The sequence below is a fragment of the Furipterus horrens genome, unplaced genomic scaffold (genome assembly GCF_987537825.1).
Source record: "Furipterus horrens unplaced genomic scaffold, mFurHor1.1.pri manual_scaffold_4, whole genome shotgun sequence".
Lineage (NCBI taxonomy): Eukaryota > Metazoa > Chordata > Mammalia > Chiroptera > Furipteridae > Furipterus > Furipterus horrens.
Window position 1 is genome coordinate 135,356,605 of NW_028327174.1, and position 25,750 is coordinate 135,382,354.

The 25,750-nt window shown below is 37.4% G+C and overlaps 2 protein-coding genes across 2 annotated transcripts in view; one reads left to right on the forward strand and one right to left on the reverse strand.

Annotated features, from left to right (window-relative positions):
- Window positions 1–2,521, forward strand: part of HACD4 (3-hydroxyacyl-CoA dehydratase 4) — a 28,596-nt gene extending 26,075 nt beyond the window's left edge. The window contains exon 7 of the mRNA XM_090274060.1: window positions 149–2,521. Coding sequence (XP_090130186.1) covers window positions 149–231 — 83 coding nt within the window. The 3' untranslated portion in view covers window positions 232–2,521. The remainder of the gene's footprint in view (window positions 1–148) is intronic.
- A 7,845-nt stretch (window positions 2,522–10,366) lies between these two features.
- The window catches only part of FOCAD (focadhesin), a 336,121-nt gene continuing 320,737 nt past the window's right edge, over window positions 10,367–25,750 (reverse strand). The window contains exons 37-44 of the mRNA XM_090274062.1: window positions 23,710–23,825; window positions 21,138–21,398; window positions 20,167–20,256; window positions 17,864–18,041; window positions 16,715–16,812; window positions 14,767–15,018; window positions 12,679–12,754; window positions 10,367–10,770 (exon numbers count right to left, since the gene is read on the reverse strand). Of these exons, the coding sequence (XP_090130188.1) occupies window positions 10,697–10,770; window positions 12,679–12,754; window positions 14,767–15,018; window positions 16,715–16,812; window positions 17,864–18,041; window positions 20,167–20,256; window positions 21,138–21,398; window positions 23,710–23,825 (1,145 nt within the window). The 3' untranslated portion in view covers window positions 10,367–10,696. The remainder of the gene's footprint in view (window positions 10,771–12,678; window positions 12,755–14,766; window positions 15,019–16,714; window positions 16,813–17,863; window positions 18,042–20,166; window positions 20,257–21,137; window positions 21,399–23,709; window positions 23,826–25,750) is intronic.

Consider the following 25,750-nt stretch of genomic DNA (forward strand, 5'->3'; position numbering starts at 1 on the left):
TTTCTCCAGAAAAATCTGGACACTTTTAAAAACATTCCTTCTTTAAATCTTCCTTACAACACTCTCACTGTATTTTAAAACTAGGGTCCTTACCAAAGAACTGATTCATCAAGCTTACTTACTTTTACCATCTCCTTCTTCATGTTAGGTATGTATTTTACCTACAGTCATCTTTACTCAGAGAGAAGAGACGTCCTCAGAGTCTTTTCCATTAAAAAGAAGAAAATGTGAAGCACACCATTCCGATGTGACATAAGAAAACGCCAGGCTTCTGGATTCTGCTGCAGTAAACACAACACAGGAAGAATTCTGGTGGAAAAGGACCTAATATTTGACAAAAATCCATGACAGCAGTCTATGATTGTCACATATTATGTTTTTCAAAACATATACTCTGAACAACTTGTTTCTCCAAAGATGTAGATTTTATACAACTTAAATTTATATCATATGAAGCCTGATTATTTTCCTGTAAGGGTAATGAGAAATAGATTACCTGGAGTAGATTCAATTAAATTGAGAAACTGAAGTTGTTAACCTAACTTACATGTATTTACACCTGTTTCTTTTCACTTCTAAATTCCCAATAGCTGCAGATCCATAGGAGGGCAGTGAAGTGATTTTATGGACAGATTTCACCAGAGGTAACACTCTCCTTCAACATCAGACACACTTAGAAAAGTAAACATTTCTCCAAACCCTGAAAGAGTATTCATTAATAAACAAGTTATTTGGGCTTTGATGCCTTAAAAAAGGGACCTGATGAAAACAAAAGAGACTTTGATAAATACACAATTAATGCCCCATATTCCTTTAAAAAAAGCAGGCCATATATACCTTCTAGAGAGATAAAAGTTACAGAAATGTAGTAAATCATTTAAAGAAGGTATGAAAATTAAGAGCTAGTCATGTTTTAGATCATTTATTACTGAATTACTATTGCTGATTACTATGATATCATATATGCCATCACTTATAGTTTTGAAAACTGATCCTTTGAAGATTTAAAATATATCTGAATAGCTGACTAATGGGATCATTTCTGACTCATTGGTATATTATTCACTTTTCTTGAAAGAATTATAGAATCTTATTATCCAGCAACTATATAAAAAGGGCATTAAATATTCTGTTACATAAAAACCAGGTATTAAAATTTTAATTACAAAAAAATGGTAATCTTATAACACTAAATAAAACAACTGAAAAGAAACAATTGAGAATTAATAAAGACAACTGATATTTTAAAATTCTAAATGACATTAAATCTATAAAGATAAGTGTTAAGATTATCCTTTTAAAAAGCTACATTTTGCTTTTAAAGTTGCTTATTTTACTTCTAAATTTAAAAATTACGGAAAGCTTTAGTATGCAGAGAACAGATTCCCTTTACAAACTTTAGGTGACTTAGTCTAGCTTCCAATACTTATAAGAAATTAAAATTTCATTACTAAATAATACTTTAATTTTTTAAAGAGAATTACCTGAAGAACATTTCTACTTCTTAAAATAGAAGACCAAAAAGAAACACAAGTGAATTTATAATTATGGTCATTTTGAAATAGAGATGAGGATTGACAATAATTTGAGATATCTGCAACAATTTTAACATAAAATGATCTGTAATTTCCTGTGATGACAAAGTCACAGTTGCTAGTGTTATTGTGGTTGGTTGCTTATATTAAAATTGACATACTAAATTTCATTAGAGATTACTGAAAATTAGGATATACTTTCTCCTCCCCACTCAAGGTCATGTTCCCCAGGTTAAGACAACAAGACAGTAGCCATCTAGTTAATTGGATATTACCAAGATTGCAAAGTTCATTCCTTTGGCTGCTTTAACTCTGTGTCCATCAAATCTCCATTTTGTTTTGTTCAGTGTGATCAAAAGCTTAGTTCCTCATATCTAATTAATATAGATGAAATAGGAACCTTAGATATTTTGAAAGCTTAAGATACAACTTTTAAATGATCTTTCTTTGAAGTTGCAAATACAAAGATGAATTACCTGAAGTTCCAAGTAATCCAAGCAAAGGAACTATAATTACAGCAGCAGTGCCTCTGGTGGAAAAAATAAAAGTAAAATCGGACCAAATCAGAACTGCTGTGGAGAATTTACTTCATCACTCAGCAAAAGTCTACTAAAAATTACAAGTAAAACCGACACACTTAGATGTAATATCAATCCCTGAGCTTTTCTTTTATCAAAGTAATTGAAACAAGACAATAACAAACACTTTCAAACATATTCATCCAGTTAGATGAGTTTTATTTTACTGTAGAATGCTTTCCAAGAAACACTCTCATACCCTAATCCTGGTCTTAGCTTTTGATCCAATAAACACGTTAACTTTAGTAGAATGAGGTGACCTTGTGTTCACTCAAGAAACATTTATTTTGTGCCCAAATGTACCAGGCTCTGCTCAACATGATAAAACCTCTACCAGGCTTCCTGTAAACACATTCATTATTAAAGAATGTACCACATCTCATTGACGTCCTAAGAGAGTTAACTTAAAAAAAACAAAAAAAAAAAACAAAAAACCTATACTTTATTCTGCCTATATCGAGAAAATTGTCATATGTAAGAATTTGTTTCTTCCAAAAGTTGAAGCGGCTATAACATCAATATCTAAATGTTTTTTGGAGAAACTTACATTTATTTAAATTTATGTACAAAGACAACACAGTTACATTTTATTTTATTGTGCTAAAGTATCAAAGCAATTCAAGTAAAAATTATCTCCTCTTTCCTCATCATCTTCCTCTCATTTGTTTACTTTTTGCATTGAAACATTATTTTGTTTTTCCTGTGTTTAGATAATTTTTACTTTCTTCTTCTGGATCTAAGTGATATGCTAATTCTGATTTGGCACTTTTGTCCAGATCACTTACTGAAAGTAATTCCAGGGAGCCATGGTCACAGAATTAACCAGAGTACCTGTTTAGAATGATGCAGATTCCTTTTTTCCCCCCTCAACCCCACCACCCCCTCAACTCCCCACCCGCTCACTAGCTGTCATCCTGCTCTCCACCTATGTGTCTGTCCCCATTTTGCTTGCTAGTTAGTTCAGTTTGTTCAATAGATTCCACATATGTGTGAAATCATATGGTACTTGTCTTTCTCGGTCTGGGCTGTACTAAAGGTCTGCTGACTCCGCAGCTTTGGTAAGGGCTCAGGAATCTGCATTTTGATAGGCCCCTCAAATGACCCTCATGCACACAGCAGTTTGAGAACCACTCCTTTTGAGTCTAATGTATTTCAGCTTTGGACAGAAAATGCTAATAAGAACTATTTAAGTAAAAGCTGACATATAATATTTTCTGTTTAGAACTGAGATGGTGGCATTCATTTTTGCTCATACAGTTTTTAAACATACTAAATAGGAATTACTGGTGTTTTTATATCTTGCTTCAACAAAGGCGAGTCAATTCTATATGAAAATCAATTAGAACAAACATCCATTAATTCATTAGATACAAATAGGAGTTCACTGTTTACTTAATTCATGGTGTTCAGCTGAACCATGGGGTCCTGTGAGAGAAAATGTAGTCTGGAGGTAAGAACACTGGTTTTGATTAGAAATCCAGCTCCAATATTTATTTACTGAGTGATTCCCCAAGTTCCAGTTTCCATAACTGCCCAAGGTTGTGAAGAGCAAGTGAAGTATGCTAAATTAAACTTTTGTAAACTATAAAGGGCTATACAGGAGTAGAAAATTTTAATGTTTCCTGGATGCTTTTCTTCATTGCATAATGGTTTACTGATTTATATTTTCTGAACATAAGCTCCATTAGGACAGGAATGTTATGTCTTGTTCACTGTACTCTAGAACCTTGTATGGTGGCACATTGTAGACACTCATAATTGTTTTGCAAATTTATAGATTAATACTAGTATTCCCCCCAAAAAAATTTTTTTAAAAATCTATCAGATTAATTAGGTGGTGTTTCAATTATATTTGGTTAATCTTAGAGTACCTCATGTTCATAAGAAACCTAATACAGTTTTTTAAAAAATTTATATAAGTATCTTTTAAAATCCTTTTTTATTGCCATTCTATTGCAGTTGTCCCAATTTTTCTCCCTTAGCCCTCCTCCCTGTACCCCTCCCACCACTCCACAGTAAATCCCCACCCTGTTGTTAATGCCCATGGGTCATTCATACATATACCTTGACCAATTCCTTTCCCTTCTTTCCACCATCTTCCCCCTCCCCATGCCCCTCTGTTCTTTGTTTCCATGCCTCTGGTTCTATTTTGCTTGTTTGTTTTGTTCATTAGGTTCCTCTATAGGTGAGATCATATGGTATCTGTCTTTCACTGTCTGGCTTATTTCATTTAGCATAATACTCTCTAGTTCCATCCATGCTGTCGCAAAAGGCAGGAGTTCCTTCTTTCTTTCTGCTGCATAGTATTCCGTTGTGTAAATGTACCAGTTTTTTAATCCACTCATCCACTGATGGGCACTCAGGCTGTTTCCAGCACTTGCTTATTGTAAATAGCACTGCTATGAACATAGGGGTGCATAGGTTCTTCTGAATTCGTGTTTTGGGATTTTTAGGGTATAATCCCAGCAGTGGAATTACTGGCTCAAAAGGCAGTTCCATTTTAAATTTTCTGAGGAAATTCCATACTGTTTTCCACAGTGGCTGCACCAATCTGCATTCCCACCAAGAGTGCACTAGGGTTCCCTTTTCGTCACATCCTCGCCAGCACTTGTTGATTTGTTAATGATGGCCATTCTGACTGGTGTGAGGTGGTATCTCATTGTGGTTCTAATTTGCATCTCTCTGATGGCTAGTGATGTTGTGCATCCTTTCATATGCCTATGGGCCCTCTGTATGCCCTCCTGGAGAAGTGTCTTTTCAGGTCCTTTGCCCATTTTTTAATTGGATTGTTTGTCTTCCTGGTGTTGATTCATAGGAATTCTTTATTTATTTTGGAGATCAAACTCTTGTCTGAGGTATCATTGGCAAATATATTTTCCCATATGACTGGATACTTTTTCATTTTGCTGATATTTTCTTTAGCCGTACAGAAGCTTTTTAATTTGATGTAGTCCCATTTGTTTTTCTTTTATTTCCCTTGCCCTAGGACAGTGGTTCTCAACCTTCCTAATGCCGTGACCCTTTAATACAGTTCCTCATGTTGTGGTGACCCCCAACCATAAAATTATTTTCGTTGCTATTTCATAACTGTAATTTTGCTACTGTTTTGAATCGTAATGTAAATATGATATGCAGGATGTATTTTCATTGTTACAAATTGAACATAAAGCATAGTGATTAATCACAAAAACAATATGTAATTATATATGTGTTTTCTGATGGTCTTAGGTGACCCTTGTGAAAGTGTTGTTTGACCCCTAAAGGGGTCGCGACTCACAGGTCGAGAACTGCTGCCCTAGGAGATATATTGGCAAAAATATTGCTGTGTGGGGTATCTGAAATATTACTGCCTATGTTTTCTTTTAGGACTTTTATGGTGTCATGACTTATATTTAAGTCTTTTCTCCATCTTGAGTTTATTCTTGTGTATGGTGTAAATTGCTTTAGTTTCATTTTTTTGGATGCACCTGTCCAGATCTCCCAATACCATTTATTGAAGAGGTTATTTTTGGTCCATTGTATGCTCCTGTCCCATTTGTCAAATATTAATTGACCATAGAGACATGGGGTTATTTCTGAGCTCTATTGTTCCATTGATCTATGTGTCTGTTCTTATGCCAGTACCAGACTGCCTTGAGTACAGTATCCTTGTAGTACAGTTTGATATCAGGTATTGTGATCCCTCCTACTTTGTTCTTCATTCTCAAAATTTCTGAGGTCTATTTGGGGTCTTTTTTTTGGTTCCATATAAATTTTTGAAATATTTGTTCTAGATCTGTGAAATATGCTATTTGTATTTAATAGGGATTAGATTGAACCTACAGATTGCTTTGGGTAGTATGGATATTAATTCTTCTAATCCATGAACAGGGTATATGCTTCCATTTATATGTATCTTCCTTAATTTCTTTCTTCAGTGTTCTGTAGTTTTCCAAGTACAGGTCTTCTACCTTCTTGGTTAAGTTTATACCTAAGTACTTTTTCTTGTTGCTATAGTAAATTGGACTCCCTCACCACCCTAGTTTCTTTGATATTTCATTGTTCATGTACAAAAATGCTTTTGACTTCTAAATATTGACTTTGTATTCTGCTATTTACCAAATTCTTTATTAGCTGAGTAGTGTTTTGGTGGAGACTATAGGGTTTTTTATGTACACTATCATGTCACCTGAAAATAATGACAGTTTTCCTCCTTTCCAATTTGGATGCCTTTTATTTCTTTTTCTTGTCTAATCTCTGTGGCTAGAATTTCCAAAACTATATTGAATAGCCGTGGAAAAGTGGACATCTTGTCTTGTTCCTGATCTTAGGGGGAAAGCTTTCAGTTTTTGCCCATTGAGTATGATGTTGGCCTTTATTATGTTGAGGTATGCTCCCTCTATTCCTGGTTTGCTGAGCGTTTTTATCATAAATGGGTGCTGTACTTATCAAATGCTTTTTCAGCATCTATTGATATGATCATGTGATTGATTTTGTCTTTCATTTTGTGTATGTGATGTATTACGTTTATTGACTTGCAAATATTATACCATTCTTGCATCCCTGAGATGAATCCCACCTGATCGTGGTGTATGATCTTTCTAATGTGTTGCTGGATCCGGTTTGCCAATATTTTGTTGAGGATTTTAGCATCTATGTTCATCAGCAATATTGGCCTGTAGTTTTCTTTCTTTGTTACATCTTTACTGAGTCTGGGAGCAAGCAGATAGAGCTTCCAGCTACTCTGAAGCCATCTTGGGTCCCCTAAGTATCTTTTCTTAGCATGCTACTACTTGCTTCTGTGTTTTAATTGTTAAGGAGAAAAGTTTATTAATTAAGTCCCAATGTGCATGTCAGGCCTGTATTCAAGCATTACAGCTACTATTTTTAGTGAAACATATAAAAGTGGTTGCATATCTATTACATTTTAGAGTTTATAGAGCATACTTTTTTTATTCTTTCTTTTAACCCTCACAGCTACTTCATGAGGTAGGTTATTCCTTTTATCCAAGAAATATAATCAAAGTCAAGGAGTCATCCTTGTCATTTTTATTCAGTTTCATATTCAATACTTTAGCTGGATATTACTTCACAAGTTCCCTATGTTTGACAAGAACTGAATGACCTTTCTAAATTACAATTGAAAAAATATTGTACTTCTTGTGAATATTAATAGATTATATGAACTTATGACTTCATAAATACAATATATATCATATATTTTAAAAGAGACTTTAGAATTTCCAGATTCAGAATAAAATATTTCCTTCCAGAAAATATGAAAGCATATTCCCTTATCTTAGAACAGAGCAGTGAGGTACACATTTATACATGAAGGTAAAATGCTGTGAGGTGGTTTCTACAAGAGTGATGAGGGATGTGAACTGTTAGGCTGCTTTGACCAAAGATATGGCCTACAATTCTGCCTTTGAGGAAGGCCCCATACTCTTCACCAAATGATCTGATTTCTCTTCTAAAACAGCAACTTACTAAAATGCTTACCAGAAATCTAAAACTACTGCTTACTTTCAAAGTGACTAAGTTATTTCAAAATATGAGTTGAGTCCTTAAAAAAGTCTTATTCCTTATATAGTTATAATACCAATTTCTTTGGTTAAAATCATTTGGAGAAGTTAACCCTGCCAGTTAATTTCAAAAAAAGGTTATTAACAACTTGTTAGTTACTACAGAGACATTACTTTACAAATAAAACACAAAGAAGATTTTAGGCACTTACATGAATCCCAACATCTGTTCCAAAGGTACCATTTTCAAATCAAGAATCAGGGCATTTGGCTATTTCTGAGACACATGACATGGCTTTAACCCCACACATTAATTTGTCAGTATATCTCAGCATGCTCTTTGTCTTGGCAACTTATAACTTCAAAAAATAACACAAGATGACTTATAAAGAAACTTTATCTTTTGTATATAGTTTGGAACACATGGTCTAAAAAAGCAGAGACTTCTGGTTTCTAGCACACAAAGTGAAATATCCTAAGGAAATAATTTAATTCTTACCAGAGGTCATAAAGGTAACCAAGTGAAGGGGAGTTACTATTCCAGTGACCCATATCTTAGAATGTGGAGATTTAAAAATTTTTAGATTTTCAAATTTAGAATCTTTCATTTGAGACTCTTTAGAGGTTCCCATGAATAGGAAAACCCTAAAAATTTTGTGCTCAAGAATGCTGGAGACAAAAACAGGGAGGAGCTAGGGAAGACGGGACAGAGGTATATCTTATTTGCTCCCTTTGTACTCTTCTGTTTTCTTGTCAACAGCAGGAGCAGGGAAAAAGTTTGAATGGGAAGGAACTGGACTGAATCAAAAAAGGCAATTGGGTTTAGAAGTCTGGGCTGATTCTTTATCTCTTTCCTGAGCATTAGTAAGCTCTCTCTCAGGGGAAAAATTGCAGAGTAGTCCTTCAGTGCTCACTTCCTCTTCTCTGTTCTTTATCGCGATCCATATACGCAATCTGGTTCAGGAATCTAAAGTCCTTCAACCCACGAAGGACCTGTTCCTTTGCATTGTAGCTCCTAAACTTCCCAATTCCAAAGACTTCCTTTGATCTGACTACAGCAATCCACATTAAGCATATTAAGCCATAGGTTTAATAAAGCATATTAAAACCAAGGTTTAATCCTTGGTGGGAGTTTCCATCTTAAAGTGAGTGTTGAGGAGCCTGATGTAGTAGAAAGAGAACTGGATCTTAAGTTCTAGGAGCTTGGTTTTAGGAATAGCTCTGCCACTTATAAGATGTGCTTTCTCCATTTAAAAATAGAAAATAATGCCTCTTCACAGTATTATTGCAAGAGTTAAATAAGATAATACAAGTGAAAGCTCTAGTGCACTAACAGTCTGGCATCTAAGAATAAATATTAAATAAATTTCAACCTTTCATTGAAGGAAGTATGAGAAAGTACATGTAGGTGGGAAAAAGAGGGAAACTTGCTTTTAACATAAATTTTCTACCCTTCTGCTTCCTTCAAATTCATTTCCCTCTCACCCCACCTCTAAAGAACAATAAATATGAAATATTGGCAATGCAGGTAAATACTACCCGAGAACTCACCTACCCTTCTATGTTTTTTTTTTTTTTTTTTCCTTTCTGTAGGTATCTCAGCAAAATAAAAAGTGTGATGTGGAAACAGAATGTGAGTTACACAGTGAAACACAATTATTTGAGATGTGGAAACATAAATCCAGCTATTTAAAAAACAAAACTAGTAGATCTACTTTTATCCTAAGGAGGTACACTTGGTGACAAGATCGAGGTGATGTCCCATGGGAGTGCTGAAAGTTCCATGGTGCTGCACTATAGCATGACAGACACAAAAGCATGTCATTTCAATCACACAGAACCCCCCCCCCCCCAGCGATCCTATATGTATACATCAGTATGTTTATATGGTTGCCTAAAGACAGACTTGATTAATGACTGCATAAAGGGAAGATAGTAAGCAGACACCAAAATTAAAATGCTGGCTGATTTTTCAGCCCTTGAGTAAAATGCAGCCCTCGAGGATATTGTCACATACCTTCATTTACTTCTCATTAGGCCACTCGTCATCCTGATTAAGAGAAAGATTTGTACTTATAAAAAAGATTAATCTTTCAAGGAGGAATTTGTCATTTTTTGCTTGCCTAGCATCCCATAATCTTTCTTTTGGGGACACCCAGTACAGGGGACATATGACCCAGGCTTGGTCAGTTAGAGTGCCCCCCTTCCGAGGGACTCACATGTGACCCAAGATCAACTGGAGTCCTCCTCCTGTTGCTATCGCCACACCTGTGAGCAAAGACACCTTTGCTTCCTTTGAGGTTGCTGGCAGCCATCTAGACAGCTATGCAGAGTGACCCTGAGAGGAACAAAGCTTGATGGCATTGTTTGACTCACTGGAGGCAGCTGTGACTGACCACATCTACGTTTAACTCTTGATTTGTGAACAAATTATATTCTCCTTAGCTGAAGTCATTTTCAACTGGGTAACTTTCACTTGCACTCAAGAAACTCAGGCATAAGAAAATTAAAACCATTGTTAATGAGTGAGATTTAGCTAATGTTTAACACCAGGCTTATTTTTTAACTGTGGATAGTAGTTCCAAGAGAGTGCTTCATCAATAAGAATAAGAAAAGATATCTAACTCATTGAGTCAATGAATATCCTCTAGAGGCTTAAAGGAAAATAGATCATAATGCCTCCGTCATTATTATAGTTTGGTTTTGCTAGTAAAAGCTTACCTATGCCTTAAAATAAATAAACATCACATGCAGAAAATTCAGATTACTTTACTAGAATGTTTTTGGAGGGGAGGAACTTATATAGTCAAAGTTTCACAATGGAAATCTTAAGATTGAACTCTAGCCAAATAAAAGAGAGTTCAAGTTTTCATTTCAGTCTCCACTGGCCCGGGGACAGAAGCAATGCCCCTTCTCCTCGCATTCCCAGCTCAGAATGTTAGTTATGTGGTCACCTTTTCGTGACCCTTAACTCTCTGCTTCATGTCTCAGTGATCCCAGACACAAATCTGGAGACAGTTCTTCCAGTTGTGTGGTATTCCTCTTCCAGCTGAGTATGCGGCTGGCTATGCAAACCTGTTCACCAACCATATGCTCTGGTCCATACAGCTTTCTTCTTAAACTCCGGAAGAACTCTTAAGGACAGCAGAGTGGCTAGGGGGACAAAAAAGTACACCGTTGCATTTGGTGGGGCTGCCTTTGCAAAGGGAATTCAGGTCAAAAAAGTATCAGAACAGAACTTGCCTTTTTCTCACTTGGCTAATCTTCAAGACTAAGACTCCCCCCACCCCACAAGCCTTAGGCAGAATTTTAACGGCAGAAAACCATTAATAAAAACTGGGGGAAATTTAGGTTTTTGTTTCTTTGGATTTTTTGCAAGCAGCTCAGAAAATTCTGCAGAATTATAATGAAAACTGACTTCAGGGATATTAGTGATATTCTTTTTCTTAATCTGGGTGCTGATTACTTAGGCATGTTCCCTTTATAGAAATCTACTTGTGACTTAAGTACTTTTATACATGAATGTGATTTTTCCATTAAATACTTAATTAAAATGTAACAAAACAAAACAAAACAAAACACCCCCCCCCACCGGATCCTATAATGAAGTTAGGTTCATGTACTCAATGGAGCAAGCCTAACTGTACTAAACTATATTTGGACACGTACCCACAAGTCCACAGCTTTCCTTATCTGTCATGGGTCCCCCAGGGATCAATTTAAAATAGAGAAATTCCGTGTAATGCCTCTAGGTAACTTATTATAAATACTATTTTAGAATATCAATATAGATATATTGAGATGTTATGTAAAATATAATAGTGTGAAGCAACGTGGGTAAGCCAGAATTACACAATTATTGTATGTGACTCTAATAAGCCCTTGAATATATAATCAAGTTGAATATGTACTTTCTTAACCCAGCTAACTCTTTTCTTCATCAGTATCAATTGTTTGTTATCTTCATAACCTAAGACAGTATATGTCTGGAGCAACCAATGATATTATGGACTCATGGCCATTAGAAATGAGTCCAAACTCCCTAATGCAAACAAATGGAGGAATTCCTAGCAGCAAATCTCTAGGGAAGGATCTCAATGAAGTTCTGTGACTGATCAGAATCACCTTCATAGACATGCCTTCCACCCCACTTTGTGGGTAGGGAGAAGGATCAGAAACAATGTTTTAGGAAATTCTTGCTTGTTTGGCAAATAATAAATTATACTACACTTAAAGTAAAATATGGTCATGCTATGACTCTAGGCTAGAGATAGGTCTGATAGATTGTCATAAGAGTATGCCAATAGGCAACCTTGCCAGGTGTCGGGTATCCACAGCAGCCACGAGTAGGATACAGACTCCTCACCCCAGTCCTTAGACATGGATGACACTACAAGCTATCTTGGGCCACAGAGACAATGCCTAAAAGACTTCTTATATTTGAGTAAAAAAAATCTTCATAACTTTCACAGAAAGATCTATGTTTGAGGATCCTACAGTCATAGTTAAACTGATAGAGAAGTACTATAAAAACACAAAAACCAATAAATATTTGAAAGCACAGAAAATGTCCACTCCCTTGGCAAAATACTAGGCAGCCATTAAAGATACTATTATGAAGCCAGTGTAAGATATGTTAAATGCTTTAAAAATAATTTAAAAATAAAAAGTCAGTATTCAAAGTGTCTATGTATATTTTGTCAATTATTTATGGTTTTAAATATGTTAAAACAACACATACACAGAGGGGGCAAAAACTTCTTAGGAAAAATATCAAAGTTATCATTGGCCTTTTAATGAATTTTCTAAATTTTAATTAAAGCCATATCTTACAATTATAATAAAACATTTAAATAAAAATGAAATTTAGAGACATTGAAACTCTTTTTAAAATCCACTTTCTAATTCACAGTGCCACACTGTTGACAGCTCCAGGTTACTCCTCTAAACGGAAGCGAGAAGCACCGTTTCAGGAGCCAACATCCACTCAAAGGCTGTTCGCAGCACAGACAACATTAGAAGGTTATTACCTACATTGGGCATAAAGCATGGAAATCATACCTCTTAAAAGACCCCTGGATTTTGCAGAGAGGCCTTCTTTAGGGCTTCCCAAGAGGTCGAATAGCCAGTCAATGAACTAGAATGAAAATGAAGAGCAGTATTAGTGAAGACAACCCCAGTATTAATCAGAGGTTAGTCAGATTCTTGTGCTTACATACATGTGAACCAGTGAACCAGTCCCTGGTTAAGACCTGCCTGGGCTGGGAGAGTCCCTGGAAACATGGGACTAGGCACAAGATGTTAAAGACAGACATAGCTCCTATTTAGTCAAATGACCCACAAAGTCAAACCTCCTTCCCTTGCTGAGCACCCTGAGACCTACTATGAGTTTTAAGAGTGAGGTACACATGGGTACCAGGGGCCTCCTGTGTGTCATGGTCTCTCTTGTTACCCTGAGCGGACCAGACATGTCAAGACCTTGCCCAATTCCACTCTCAATGAAGAGCAGAGTCAAGATTTGAACCCAAGTATACCTGGCTTCAAAGCCTTACACTCTTTCTTTGCATCATGCTGCCTGCTACCTGGGTCTATGTGTATTCCGCCCTAGACTCCTAGACTGGGCATATTTGTAAAATAAACTGTTTCTGTAGATAAGAATAGTTTACGCCCAAATGAATATGAAACACTAAGTTGAAATGCAGGCGAAAAGGCAGAAACTAACTTAGTAGGTAGATCCAAGTGTCTTAAGTGCAAATAAAGCCTGCAAACAAGGTGGAAACTCATAGTCCTCATGGGTTTGCCTGATTTCCCAGGGTGCAGCCAGAATTGTTTCTGAATCAGATATAGGGTAATTTCATTGATTCTGGAATGTTGCCAATCTTGACTCATTTGAATTTTGGACATAAAAACTGGGTTGAATAAATAGTAAAATATAGAGAAAAAATACTCCCAATTCTCTGCTTCAATGAAAAGTTTTTTTTTTTAATTTTCTTTTTATCAATTTTGTATTAAAATATCCTACTGCTAAAGTAAATAAATCAAGCACTACTAATACATAATAGATGTAGGAGATCCATGTTGTAGTTTTAAGTGAACATGGTGTCCTGGGCCAGAAATAACATGAGGGGACATCACATTTACATTTATTTTGACTTACAGTGAATCATAAAACATAAAATCTGGGGCAATACTCCGAATGCTATCAGGCTTAATAAAACAAAGGCATTTTAACTGAGACTCAGTGGAGCTGTATGTAGCTAAACTATGCGTCCACAGTTCAAAATATTTCTTAAAGATTAGTGTTCAGGTTTTATGAATAAGCCATATAAAAGTAGTTTTAAGCTTTCAACCTCATAAAAATTCAATTTTGATTAAATGGCATTCAGAAAAGAATCTTTCAAACAACTGTATTAAAATAAGGACAGGTCAGAGCCATGTAATTAGAATTCCGGGAAGCACCATATTTTCATACCCTTTGTGTGACAGCTAGTAGCCTGGGGAATCTTAATATCAAAAAACCAAAAGGTATTTCCTACAGTCTGGATGTCCTGAGGGCAAGGGTGATCACATCAGATCTTTACAAATCTCTCCGCAGTATCTAGCACAGGCCAGGGGCACGACAGCACCTGGAACATGGCTGTAGGATGCAATGAGCTGAGCTACATGAGGATGGACGCTCCAGACTCATGCTTCCCCTCAGGTTTCCCAGATTCCACTCCCCCCCCCCAACCCCTCGGGCACTGTTGATCACCCCTCGTCCTCACCCTTCCTTGTTCATCACCACTGTATCCTCCTTTGTCATACCATCTTGCAATCTTGAACTTGTCTTACTCACTTGGAGATTCAGAGCTCTCACAGAGACTTACTTACCATTTCATCTCCAGGAGCAAGAACACATGTGCTACCTTTAGGGAATGAATACAAGTATAAGCTTTTCTTTCCACCTCCCCTCCACTGTAAGCGAGTTGTTACAATTGTCATTGTTAGCCTCCATCTCTGAGGCTCCGCATCTGGCTGAGATTTGGAGCTGAGCATGAAAGCCTGTAGTGTGATTCAAGTTTCACTTAACTCTCACTTCAAATCTGTAGCAGAAATTGCTGAGGAGCAAATGGCCACCTGCCTTGATAAGCAGGTGGCTGACAACCTCACCTTCTGGGTCTGTTCCTTCCACGGCTCTTTCTGCAGCAGCAGAAGCATGCTACTGGGAAGCAGAGTGACAGTCTCCTGCAAAGTGACCCTATGCATTGGACTTCTGCCAAGGAGGCTTGATGCTTGCTCAGCTGGGCCATTTTCTTGATGCCATGGGAACCAACTGGCACTGAGACCAAGGAGGAGAGGGGCAGCATGGTCAGCCCATGCAACCACCGCGGTTGCAAATATCAGCAACAGGAAGTCTGAAGCCTACAATGGAAATAGAAACAAGCCTAGGTCACATGTTTTCATAATTCAAAGTAACACACGCTCACATACACAGCCCCCATCATGATGCAATATCTTCCCCTTCACTTAACCCCTCCTCCCACCCCACCCCTACCCCAGAAGAGGAACTAGACTGAAGAACAAACTCTCTTTCCGTACTTAACAAAGAGATAATGTAGGGCTTTGGTGAGTTTTGGGGATCCTGTTTTGTGAATACAGAAGGTCCATCAGTTTCATTATTACTGCCCTAACATTTCAGGAGGAACATCACTTAATTCCTAATCATACTGAAATCCAAATACTCATCTGATTTGGTGTTTTCAAAGATATTAAAAAGTTAATTAAGAGTGATATGGAGAGGGACAGATATATTGTTGTGTGGCTAAAACTGATTTTTTTTAAAAGAGATTTTATTTATTTATTTCTAGAGAGAGGGGAAGGGATGGAGATAGAGAGGGACAGAAACATCAATGTGTGGTTGCCTCTGACATGCCCCCAACGGGGGACCCGGCCCATCACCCAGGCATGTGCCCTGACTGGGCATCAAACCAGCAATCTTTTGGCTTCCAGGCCAGTGCTCAATCCACAGAGCCACACCAGCCAAGGCTAAAACTGATTTTATTAAAAATATTTATAGTCTCACTATTTTTGAACAACAATAACAAATAACTCTCCTTATCTATTTTAACAGATCTGTCTAAAACCCACCCCTTTAGATTTAGACTAATCGATACAATTGTAGAAATGGCTGTAACAGGGGTAGCTACCTCTGAGCTGTTGGGATTACTGTGATTTAAATTACACTTCTTTTCTGCTTATCTGTCTTTTCTAGGTTTTAAAAATTTTCGTAAGTAAACAGAGGAGGCTAATACAAATGTAGGCGATCAGAAGAAACAGGACAGATTATGTTAGTTAAAAAATAACTCCTCAATCTCTTAAAATTTCTACTTTGCTAACTAAAATTTTAGAACACACACAGCTCCTCAGTAAAGTGGGGCAGAATTTCAAACAACATTCCAGGTTCTACACATTTTTACTCACAAAGGAATGCGTGAAACACACCTATAGAAAAGAATTATACCCCTACAAAATGCACTGTGGGCAGCTAAGAAAATGAGGGGAGTAGAAAAGTGCTGTTATCACTTTATTTATTAACCTTTTCCTTTTTCAACTCACCCAGTAGCAGTGGTTGTTGATCTTTTTTGGGTCACAGGTTATTTTGAAGGTGTGCTGAAAACCCTTAATATATGCACACATGCCCGTAAGTATTGGTGCACACACAGGTTACTTGCATACGCTCCAGGCCTCTCTTCAAACCAGGTGTGTGAAGCCTCTTGGGCGAGTGTGGAGGCCAGAATCCTGAATCCCTCCTGCTTTGTGGGATCAAGCCCACGTACATAGGACCCTGGGTTCCCTCTCCAGCTAGTGTCCTCTGTGTGCTACCTGTCAAGGGATGTTTTCTGTTGAAATATTTTTCAAAGGTCAGCCCTAGGTGTCTCCAAGAACCTGGTAAGAACATGCATTTCCTTGTGACATCTGAGTTGTCACCACTGTTGTTTCCCGAAAATAAAAGCAAGGAGGAAAAGAAAGCTACACGCGGCAACATATTCCTCTTTTGGGAGAGCAAATATAAGTTCTATATTTTAAGAAAGCTACAAATTACTTCTCTAAATTGTACCTCATCAAGAGCCACGTTCTGAACAGATAATGACTGGTAAGTAATATTTCTGATATAACCCATCAGTTCCAAGAGCCATTCCATTCTCTTCAATACACCTGAAAAGAAAAAAACATTTTCTTACCCAACCACGGTTTTTCCTTTGAAATGCAAATCAGAACAATAACTGTCAGCAGAACACCTGGTGAGAATTTCATGAAATAGTCCTCTCACTATATTGGAGACTTGCAGTCACCCATGAGAATTGACATTATTTACATCAAGTGACTGTATTTTGGTCATTTTCAATAGCTAATTTATTCTTCAAACCTACCCTCCACACTAGTGATAAAATACATTCTTTTGAGTTTCTCAACATTAAACACACTATGGGAAATCTGGCACACCCTCTAGCAAGTAATGTTGAATCTTGGATTAGTTGTTTTTATAGTCCTTAGCTTAAATAGTCCCACTTTATGCCAAAATTACAGAGAAAAAAGCCTATCCAAAGACATAAAAAGAAAACCAGAAACCAGCTGTTATAGGGTAACTGGAGAATAAACAGCACAAATATTGATTTTTTTCCTTTTTTATTTTTTAAAAATGAGGATTCCCATTATAGCAAAGATTACTTGCAAAGGTTTTCAAAATTAAGGTTAGAACCAAAGGCAATATCAAATTTATTTCAATTTTCTTCATGTATCTTCATGCTTAATTGGGAATACCTACTGGATTTTTTCCCTTATAAATGCAGTTTTGATTTAGAGGGAAAAAAATCTAGTTTCTCATCACAGTTTAATTTCATTGTTGCCGCTTTTTGTTTGTCTGTTAAGTAACTACCCAAAAGCCATTTTCATGAGAACATCACTGGCTATCCTGTCTGAGAAACTGAAGCAGGCAGAATCTACCTGGTAAACTTGTTTATATCCTGGGGGGCCAAAAACAAGATAAAAATCCTCTAAAGAATCTGTTCCCATCTCCAAAGAGTGGATGTTGTGAGACGTAACTGCTCATTTCCATCCAAGGTGCTCCTCATTTGGAGTAACAAGGCCTTACCTGTGTCAAGAAGCACTAAACCAGTTCTTTAGTTGAGGAAACAATTACGGTACAGCTCAAAAGGGATGGCAGGCAGACCTTTTTGTTCCTGATGTTTGGCCTCGCTGGCCTCACCTGTGTTGGCATGGCTCCCAATCCGTGCATGGTACAAGCTGTGCAGCATCATCCAGGCTAGTGTGTCTTTTTCATGGTGCTGAACAGCAACACTGAGCATGTCAGTCAAGCCCATCAAGGGGAACCGTCCTTGAGAGACCAAGTACAATCTGACAAAGGCAGCCTTTTCTACGCTGCTCTGCAAAAAAAAAATTGTTCAGTTGCTATTAAATTAACTGAAGTCGTTACTGAACCTCAGGGAAAGGGCAAAACAGAAAGGGTGAGAGTGAAGTTGATAATTATTCCAAACGCTAACACTGTTCATTTCCTGCAACGTGTGACCTATGCGCCTGCATGCACTATTAAAATGTACATGTAGATTGAGCATTGTAATGTCACCTCCTGTTTTCTTATAAAAACCATAAATGATTTCAGGGGTTAATTGGTGATGCTATTTAGTAAAAATACACAAGTAATAACAATGGTAACTAATATATACACTAGTTATCATGAGCCAGGCACCATTCTAAGCACTTAACATGTATTAATTTGGCAGTGCACAGACCTCTGGGGGACCCTCAGACCCTTTTAGAGTGCCTGTGAGGTCAAACTATATTCATAATGGCATCAAACTATAGTATAATATTCATTATATTTTTCATTACTTCTTGAAATTTTTTCAAAATCTAGTTTCACTTAAAATATCCCTGTAAATAGAAATTATTAGTTTCATTAAAACTTTGCCCCTGAATACACATCTTTTTAATACTCTGTGTGACAAAATGGGAACTCTGTACAAGGGACTCCTGCCCCATACCAAGGTGGGATGGTTGTCTCAAGGAAAAACACTTGTAACACTGAGTTGTAAGCTGAAATAGCAACTCTTCTCATGGAACACCTATGGTTATTCAAACTGAATATCTGAAAGACTATTTTCTTAAAACTGAAGGAAATGAGACTGTTACTTCAAGGAAAATACTTGACAGTATTCATTGCCAATAATAAAATGTGAAGTTTCAAGCACAAGTTTTATTTTTGGAAAATTTGTATCTGCTTATATGAGTCTGGCAGCTTCCTGATACATAAAAGACCTTTCTGATGAGATTGCTGGTGATATTAACAAATATGATATTTTGATATTATATAATGAAATGTATCAACATTTGAAAGATTTCTGAAACTTAGTGATTCAAAAATTTTTAAATGGCCAATGTATATTATCAAATTATGCATTGGCAAAAGACCCAGAGTACAAGAGAGACCAATGGATTTTAATGTAACAGAGTATGTGAAGTTCACAGATGATTTCAGATTCCACACTGCAACTAATCTATAAGAACCTACCTCTCATCTCCAAAATGCTGACATTCCAAATATTCTAACAGTGGTTCTCAGACCTTAGGATGCACCACAATCACCCAGAAGAACTGTTAAAGTACACATTCCTGGGTCCCACCTCTAGAGTTTCTGATTGAGTAGGTCTGGGTCAGGACTTGAGAATTTGCATATCTAATCAGTTCCTAGGTAATACCGATGCTTCTGGTCCAGGAAGCACATTTTGTGAATCGTTGCTACATGATGCAGAGATTCAAGATTTGATTGAATAGGTAAAACCTTCCTTAAAGTGGAATAAGATGTCCACCAGCTATATGAGGGCTCACAGTTCTATAGAACTTTGATATTACCTGGTATGTAGGGTTGCCATTTGAACAGGTATGTCCACTGGGATGTACTTATACTAAAAAATTATTCATTGTTTACCTGTAATTCAAATTTAGTAAGACATATTTGCTAAATCTGGCAACCTTACAGCTATGTTATTTTTTGCTCATTCATCATTTCACTGGGCATGGGTCTGAGGGTACTTGTTAATTATCTTGTATCAGAGCTAATCACGATTGCTTTTCAATCAGACACCTTTCTTTATTCCAAAAGAATAAGTATCAGGTAATGAAAAATAAATGTGAGACCTGAATGAATTATTTATGCCTTCCATGCACCAGAAAGTTCTTTGGTCAGAATATTCCCATTTTTGTGGATTTTATATTGAAGACATTGCCCTGTACTTATTTTTGCCCACAGGTGACACTAAAGTGTTCTTGATAAAGTGGGATTAATTAGGTTAAAACATTATTACATACATTTGCTGAGAACCAACTATATTACTAGGCTGGACACAAGACCCAGAGTGAAACAGAAAATGTTTCTGAAATTAATAGGAACAAGTAGGAAGCAAAACTAGCCTCAACCAAAAGGAAAGAGAATCACCTCTTCAACTATAATTCCCACCTCAGTAATGAAAAGAGACATAGATATGTTATTACCTCAGTAACCTGGGCAACCCGATTGGCTTCATCATCTGTCATTTCTGAGAGACATTTTGCTACACTGATATACAGCTCTAAATCATTTCTCTGGTGAAGAAAAAACAAGCATGTCATATACAATGTAAGTTAAGTATATTCTTAATGTTCCGACAAATCATTAGATTTGCTTATCTCCACAAACAGCAACTGATAAGATCCTAACTTTTTTTAAAAATCCTTATCCAAGGATATGTTTTCATTGACTTGAGAGAGAGAGAGGAAGGGAGAGAAAGAGAGAGAAACATCAATGTGAGAAATATCGATCAGTTGCCTCCCGTGCCTTGACTGGGGATCAAACCCACAACCTAGGTATGTGGCCTGACCGGGAATCAAATACACATTCTTCTGGTGTATGGGATGACGCTCCAAAGAACTGAGCCACCCAGCCAGGGGGAGATTTTAATTTTAACCAAAGCAAAACATGTGGCTGTTTTTTCTCATTAAAAAAAAAATCTTTCCTGTTATTCTGTGAATTTGTTTGTTCTTTCTTTATTCTCATCAGGATCCATCATTCCAAATGGATTATTAACATCTTTGTAAAACTACAATTCAGGGGTCTCTTAAGGGGGGTTAATATTAGGTCACTTCATATAAATAGTATATTGAAAAACATGCCCAGAGGTTCTCTGGGTGTAAAGTGTAAGTGTTTCTGAGCTTGCTTAGCTTCTACAGACCTTTGGTAACAGGCCTAATAGCAAACTTCCTGGTGCAGCACTGGTTAGCTGGCCTCTGAGCTTGCTCAAGACTTTGGTTCTAAATATTCAACCTCAATTTAGATCTTGGAAGCAAACACATTCTTACTGAAAAATGTGGTTATTTCTTGCTAGTCTTCCCATCACATTCTTAAAACATACACCTCCCTGCTTTGCCAAAAAGGCTTTAAAAATCCAAAATAAATTGTCAGGAATGTAAATATTTTTTTTCCTCACCCGAATCTTACTTGGCAGAAGGTCAAAAATTTTCCCAGTAGTTTCACAGAGCAGACTCCAGTGCTGGTGGGCAGGGCTGGGCAGTTTCATAGCCTGGCTCAGACCCTGTAAGGCGCTCAGGCATAACTCACGATTGGAAAGTGGGGAAGCTGCTTTAAAAACTGCCACCATTAAGTTTTCAATAAAACCCAGGATCTGTTCATCAGAGATGTGTTTGATCCACAGAGGTGCAGATACCAGGAGGTATTTCTTGATATTCATCTGGAAATCAAATAGAAGAGGTCAGATGTAAACAGGCAAGTCTGGATTTGTGATGCTCAACACTTCCAGGTCGTCACTGTGTTTGAGAGATGCTTCTCAGCTTCCGACAGCATCAGGGTGCAATGGGCCACCACTGCATGTAACGGTGGCTGCTGCAGTGACTTCTGATCCAGACTAACTAACTCGTGTGTGTATATGGTATCAGACAAGCCATCTGTGAACTATGAATTCCCCTCAGATCTTTTCAGTGAGGGGAATAAAATGCTACTTCTGAAAGTATATGATAGTTGCTGCTATTCAGTTTTAACAGATCACATTTTCTGTCAAGAAAAGCTCCTGAAGATGAAAGGCTCGACTGCTGGAAACAGAGTATCTGATATTACTAATTTCTTCGTCTGAGGAAGCACAGGGAAATGAGAAGAACTGGCATGCTGAGACCACTTCTGACCAAAGAAGAACAAGCTGAGCACGTGAAGCTGACCGTGGCATCTTAGAGTTCACGAGAGCTAAGAAGGGCCACAGACTTTAAGAGACATTAAGTATGATACTAAAGAAGCAGCAAGTCTAAAAGAAGTGGTATAAACAAAGTGTGACAAAAATCAGTAAATTTCTAAAAAGACCAGTGTCACTGCATGAGAGCTCACTTTAAAGAATATGCCACTTCAGATTATTTTTTTTAATGAGAAGATTTATAATTAAGAAAATGAACTCACAAAACTTAATCTATTAATTATCAAGGATAATATGAAATGTCCATAATCAAGGACAAATGCAAAACAGTAGCACAGATATGAAAGAGAAATGGAAAGGAAACTAAAACCTAGAAAAATTTCTGAGGTCAATAAAATGGGCCAAGAGAATTACACCTGATTCAAAAGGAAGGAGTTAATAGGATGGTGTTTAAAACATAGGCTTTGGGGTCACTCAGGCTCTCTTCCATTTGTTAAATATGTAAACTCTGCTTAAACACAATTTTCCTCAGTTTATCAACCTGTAAAATGGAAATAATAAAGTATACTGCTCAGAAGTAAAATAAGCCAGACACAGAAGACTTCATATTGTATGATTCCATTCTATAGAATTTCTAAACTTTATGGGAAATTTAAATTCATATGAAAGTTCTTTTAAAAACACCAAATTACAGAGACAAAGAACAGATCAGTGGCAGCCTGGGTCTGAGACTGGGAGTGGAGATCGACTACAAGTAGGTGCAATGGGACTTTGCGGGTGATGGATGAAAATGTATAAGTATACTAAAACTCAATTTACACTTAAAATGGCTATATTTTATGGAATATAAATTATAACTCAAGAAAGCTGTAAAAAAATCAGTCTGTCAAGATTGAAGAGATTTAATCTGATGTCTGAAAGTACTCACTGAGTGCTTACAAGTAGCCTGTACATAGCAAGTGCTCATTAAGTGGTAGCTAGATGGGAGCTACTTAGAGCAGACAGGTAATGATAAAATCTGACAGAAAGGATGCAGATATCAATAATACCGACCTTAAATAAAAAAATATTAGGAGACACAGGAATGTTTAAAGCAAAAAGCTGAAGGATAGGGACTGAAGTCAAATGTTTGAGTAAATAATAGAAGGGCTTTGTAGTATTCTCAAAGAATGAATCTCCTAGAATAGAAGAATAACAAAGATAAGGTCATTTAACTTAGAATCAATCCATTGGCAAACCTCTAAGGAAGCATGGAACGTTTCCTTCATCATTTTGGAATGAAGAAAGGAGTATAACTGAAAAATAAGCACTATTAGCCCTGACACAAGGTAATTAACAAATGATAGGCTAGATCACTTCTTCTTCAGCACTTGGTTCAAGCTGAACACTCTAGCAGAGATGCTCTACTCTCTGCACCTACTTCCCCTGGTGTTTCCAACTTGGTGCCTAACCAAACACGACCTTGCCTTCAAGGCTCACTCTGCCACCTTCTCTGTGAATAGGAGGGTCATAGGTCCTGTACATGTGCCCTGGTCCCCCTTAATAGCTACTGAAGTGATTATGTATTTCATATAAACAAATAAACCTAGGTTCCAATAACTCTACAACATTCTAGCTGTATGAACTTGAGAAAGGAACTTTAGTATCTCACATCATCATTTTCTCTTTTTATAATAAATGGTGGCAGATAGCATGAATCTCACGATTTTCCACTCTGCTAGCCAGTTACTGTCAAACTCTCAATGTTTGTAAAATCCCACTTGTCCATGCTTGACTTTGAGAACACACACCCAAATAAATGTTAATCTCCTGGCAAAGAACCATGCCCCCCTGCTGCCCAGCACCCTCAGTTATTACGTACACCAAGACTGTGGACTAGAGGCGGCGTCACCCACAATCCCAGCAGTGCAGCTGCATTCTGGGATGACTGTGCCTGAGTTACCATAATCTGAAGGCACAGCTGTTGTATCTCTTCACCTAAAAGAGAAGAAAGAAAAAGGGTATCTAGTGTAGCTGCTTCTCTGACTTTTAGCTTTCAGTGTCTCAAATCAAAGCATCTGCTGTGTGACTTCTCCGGGTAACAGAACTTCGGTAAACCAAGAGGTATTTCAAGAGAACTTTTTGGAGATGAGATAAAAGAAGGTGTCCACTGGTGTCAGAATCCCATCTTAGGATTGACAAGTGCCTTGAGCTATCTAGAAAAATATCTCTTATGATATCTGGATAAACGTAAACACTCAAATACTATAAAAACTTTGAGAAAATTTTAGCTAAAGATCTCTTTTCCTCTCCTCTCAACCTTGCATTCAGCATATAGAGAAATCTGTCTAGCTCTGGAAGGACTTAAAGATGCAGCCACATTCTGTAGTGATCGGAGTCTTTTTAACAGTGTGATCCCCACCAGCAGATGTATTTTCTTCTTTTCTTTAAGGAGTTTATGAAAACACAAACATTTTCAATAAAGCATGCAAAAGCAGTGAAGGGGTAGGGAGACTTTTTCAAATGAAATCTCTGATAACACAGTACAGTAACATCATATCTTATACTGGGATTAAGTTAAAATGAAAACATTTAAATGAAAAATGGTGCATAGTCAAAATCATCTTTGATTATCCCTTAAATTGCACATAAACAACAGTACACAAATTTTTCTATATATTATGTATTAGTAAACACCCTACTATAAAAAATAGCACTCATGACAAATACACACAAACACCCACAATTGCAGCATTGTTAAAATCATTCTCTCTCTCTCTCTCTCTGCCTCTCTCGGGGGTGAGGGGAAAATACATGAAGTTAAATTTGTATATGCTAAGTCCATAAAAGAGGTTGCTGTGGATGAATCAGAGGTGTGGAGGAAGGCATTCCCTTTGCCACTCATCACAAAGTACCTGCGGTAGATAGAATAATGGCCCCCAAAGATGTCCACAAGCTCATCTCTGGAGCCTGCATGGCAAAGGAACTTTACAGATGTGATTAAAGTTAATGACCTTGAGATGAGGTGGTTAGGGTTATTCAATTGGACTCATTTAATTACACGAGTCCTTAAACATGGATAACCTTGACCAGCTCCAGAGAACGAGCAAGATGACGGCATGAGAAGCCCAGCCCTCTGTTGCTTGCTTTAATGATGGGTGGGGGTGAGGGCACAAAACAAGGGATATGGGAGGCCTCTGGAAGCTAGGGAAGGGAAAAGAATAGTCTGGGCTGCTATAACAAAATACCACAGACTGTGTCGCTTACAAACAAAAGAAATTTATTTCTCACAGTTCTGGAGGCTGGAAGTCCACGCTCAGGGTGCCAGCATAGTCAGACTCTGGAGAGGATCCTTTCTGGGGATGCAGATTGCCGCTTTCCTGCTGCATCCTCACATGGAGGAAGGGGCTAGGGAGCTCTGTGGGGCCTCTTTTATGAGAGCATCCCACTCATGAGGGTTCCAATCCTCATGACCTAATCACCTCCCAAGGGCTCCACCTCCTAGTACCATCATACTGGAATTTAGGATTTCAATAATAAATTTTGGAAAGGCACAAATGTTCAGATCATAGCACCCCCATAAAGCATCTGGAGATGATGCTGTTCTGCTGATACCTTGACCTTAGCCCAGAGAGAACTGTCTTGGATTTGTGATCTACAGAACTGTAAGATAAATAAATAAATAAATAAATTTGCATTGGTTCAAGCCACTAAGTCTGTGGTAGTTTGTTACAGAAGCACTAGAAAACTGTTACAGCATCTCATTGTCTACTTCCTTGAAACCTAGGGCTCTGGAAGTGCAGTTTGACAAACATCCAACCGGCTTTTTGGTGCCTGCGACACCTGCCTAACAACAAGCACATCTCAGTAAAGTACTGTCTTGATGGTTGCATCTTTCTGTCTCTGTGTCTTTGGACCTCCTC